This window comes from Numenius arquata, chromosome 27 (assembly GCF_964106895.1).
Source record: "Numenius arquata chromosome 27, bNumArq3.hap1.1, whole genome shotgun sequence".
Taxonomy (NCBI): Eukaryota; Metazoa; Chordata; class Aves; order Charadriiformes; family Scolopacidae; genus Numenius; species Numenius arquata.
Genome location: NC_133602.1, coordinates 1,005,005 through 1,008,008, shown reverse-complemented (window position 1 = coordinate 1,008,008; position 3,004 = coordinate 1,005,005). Strand labels below are relative to the sequence as shown.

General features: G+C 48.0%; 1 protein-coding gene across 1 annotated transcript; it reads left to right on the top strand.

The window, feature by feature from the left end:
- Nucleotides 1–2,371: 2,371 nt before the first annotated feature.
- Nucleotides 2,372–3,004, top strand: LOC141475908 (uncharacterized). Its single transcript, XM_074164467.1, has one exon. It carries the CDS (start codon nucleotides 2,372–2,374, stop codon nucleotides 3,002–3,004), a length of 633 nt encoding a protein of 210 aa, XP_074020568.1.

The following is a 3,004-nucleotide window of genomic DNA, read 5'->3' as shown; positions in this document are numbered from 1 at the left end:
TTGTAAAACCCTCAGGAAGAGAAGTGACTCCAAAACATCTCTTCTAACATGAAAAAAAAATCCAAAACCAGCATAATCTCGGAACTGCAGCAATGAGTTATAAATCTAAAATCCTAGTTGGCCCTTGACAGATACCAAGGTCTTTTCCGTCCTTACATGCAAATCCCGTGGCTTCCTGCAGGGCAATTACATTTTTCCTGTTGCTGAAGAATAAATTAACTCAGCGGCAGAAAAGTCGTCAGGTCCAAGCACGCGCCCTGGAGTCACACCCCTGAATTCTGCACATGCTTTTCCCGGTGATTCAAACCCCAACGCCGCTGGACAAAGCTCCAAGCATCTCTCACAGAGGCTGTGCCATGGAGTGAGTGCATGGAAATACCTCCTGCACTGACAACCCGGGGCTTCCGGGAAGGATACTCCTCTGGTACTTAAAAAATGCCTCAGCTGTCCACAGAAATGTGAAGTGGAGCAGCTCTACAGAAAATGAGTCAACCCAGAAGTGTCGGAAAGGTGGATACGGTGCTTGACAAAGCCTGAAATTGTTAGTTCGTGAGGTCAGGACTCCTCTGTGGTGTCCTCCTTCCAGATTTGCAGGGCATTAAAAGGGCTTTCGGTGTTGACCTCACTCACTTGAGCAAGGTGCTCTCATTTGGAAGGGAATTAATTCATTTAAATAAGGGAATACACATCCCACCCACAGCTTGACTGGTGTCCATAGGGATCCAGTACTCAGAGTTCACTTCTTCCAGTCATCCACGCCCCACACAGGGCAACAACATCTACCATTCGTCATGGTCCTAAGGTCACCCTTCATTCCAACACCATCTCTCCGGCTGTCAGGTTTCTCGGTGCTCTGGAAGGTGATGAGCATCGTGCTCAGATATCACAGACCTTCTCTGACAAACAAGGTCCAACCAGCAGCCCCATCCACAAAGCCAACTGAAAAACCTGTATTTTCTCACAGAAAATTTCAATTTTCCACTAATAAATCAAAAGCCAAAGTTTTTTTAGGTGGAAGTTTATGAAAAAAAGAAAAAAAAAATCCCTATTGATTGATAACATTTTCGGTGTCAAAATATGGGTTTGTTTGGCAGAAATTGCAGTTTTTCAAGAACTAATTGTGCTCTCTGTGCTTTTATAGGTGCCTTCTGCAACTCCTGTGCTGGGGTACTTCATAAGGAAAGGCCATCACACCAGGAAAATGTTGTTAATTAAAACCTGATGCCTGTTTTTAAAGAAGGGAAGCACTAAAATACACGTTTAAAATGATGTTTTTTTCTGAACCTTGCTAATTCAGAATTTGTTATATGTAATAAACAAAAATCCACTCAGAGTGGATAACAAAATAAAATCTCAGTTTCACAAAGTTAGTATAAAATAAAGAGGTTTTTCCTGCTTCTAATTCTATTCAAGTAGAAATGATAACTGAGTGTAGCGCCTGTTCCATCAGGGGGCACTTTCAGCCACCCCAGGGAGGGTTCCAGCTGTGGGTAAAACATCCAGAGAGCAGTTTGGGCAAAAAAAACCCAGCTCCATGGAGCACACCACAAACACAATTCCTGGTTTAGGTTTGGTCAGGGTGGTGTTAAGCTGAAATACAGCTGAAAAATCAACCACTTCATGTTGAAAACAGAATTTCACTGTTTTTACAATTATTCCCTTTTTTTAAAAAAAAAAAAAAAAAGCTTTTTTATTCTGGCAGGAAGCTTGCTTGTTTTCATGGATAGATTTTTCTCCGTTTTCTTTCACCATTCACGTACCTCTGCTCCAACACCCTGTTTCAAGGCATGAGCCGTTGTGTGCCTGGACGTGGGACTGGACACCCGGACTCCTGGGTCTTTTTGTGGTTTTCCCACTGCCACGAGAGACACCTTTTGGGCACATCACTCAGCATCACGGTATTCCAAGTATCCTTATCCCAGGATCCCATCTGACTAACATTAGGTAACAGCGTATTTGAACATGACCGATGGAAGAACTAATTAGATAATGGCCACTGCATATACAAAGAGCTAAGCTGACATTACATCAAGGGAGATGCTAATTGCAGCTGATTAATCCAACAGCAAGTGCCAGAAAAAATACACATACAGAAGTGGCACTCAGTGCTCAGCTATTAATTCCCATGGGATGCCTCATTTCCAAGAGAGCTTGGCCACATATAAAAGCTTCGGCCCCAGCGTTGTCCTCACTCGGACACTCTACTCAGTCCATCCGTCACCGGTCACAGGGTGAGTTGGATTCTCTCAGCTGTCTCGGATTCCTCATTTTTTTTTCCATAGAAACAGCAGAAAAAAAAAGAAGTCAGTGGATTTTTTTTTTCTTTTTCCCAGACTGTTTATCTCCGAGGCTTGGCCATCTCTGCCACAGGATGCACTACCATAAAGGCGACAGCAACCAGGACTTGTGTCATGAAGAGAAAGGCTGGACGTGGCACGGTTCCACGGGGTGCTGCCACGAAAGCCCCCTGGACACCACTGACCTGTCCCCTTGCCACGAGCCCGGCAGCATCAGCCGTGACATTGAGGGGTCCTGCCAGAGCGAGCCCCAGGGCTGCCAGCCCATGGATCCGTGCCCACCCGTGACCTGCTGCCCACCACAGCAAAGCTGCAATTCCAACAAGCCCCGGCGGCGGGTGGAGGTGAGCCACGTGCAGCCCGTCTGCCCCCCACCCGTGAAAATCCATCGCCGGCCACTGCAGCAGTACCGCCCGCCACTACCCTGTGAGGAACCGTGGTGCTGCGGCAAACCCCGGCGGCGAGTGGAGCAGTGCCCCATGGAGGATGCCTGTCCCCCAGTGATACTGCATCCCTGGCCACTGCAGCATCGCTGCCCCTGCATCCCGAGCTGCCCCCAACCCGTCCAGCGCTGCTGCCCACCTGTCCAGTGCTGCTGCCCACCCATCCAGCACTGCTGCCCAACGCCCGTGCCCCTGCCGCTGCATCCCGGCCAGCACCAGCAAAAGCAGGTCCCTCTCTTGCCACCCTGTCTGCAGAAGAAATGA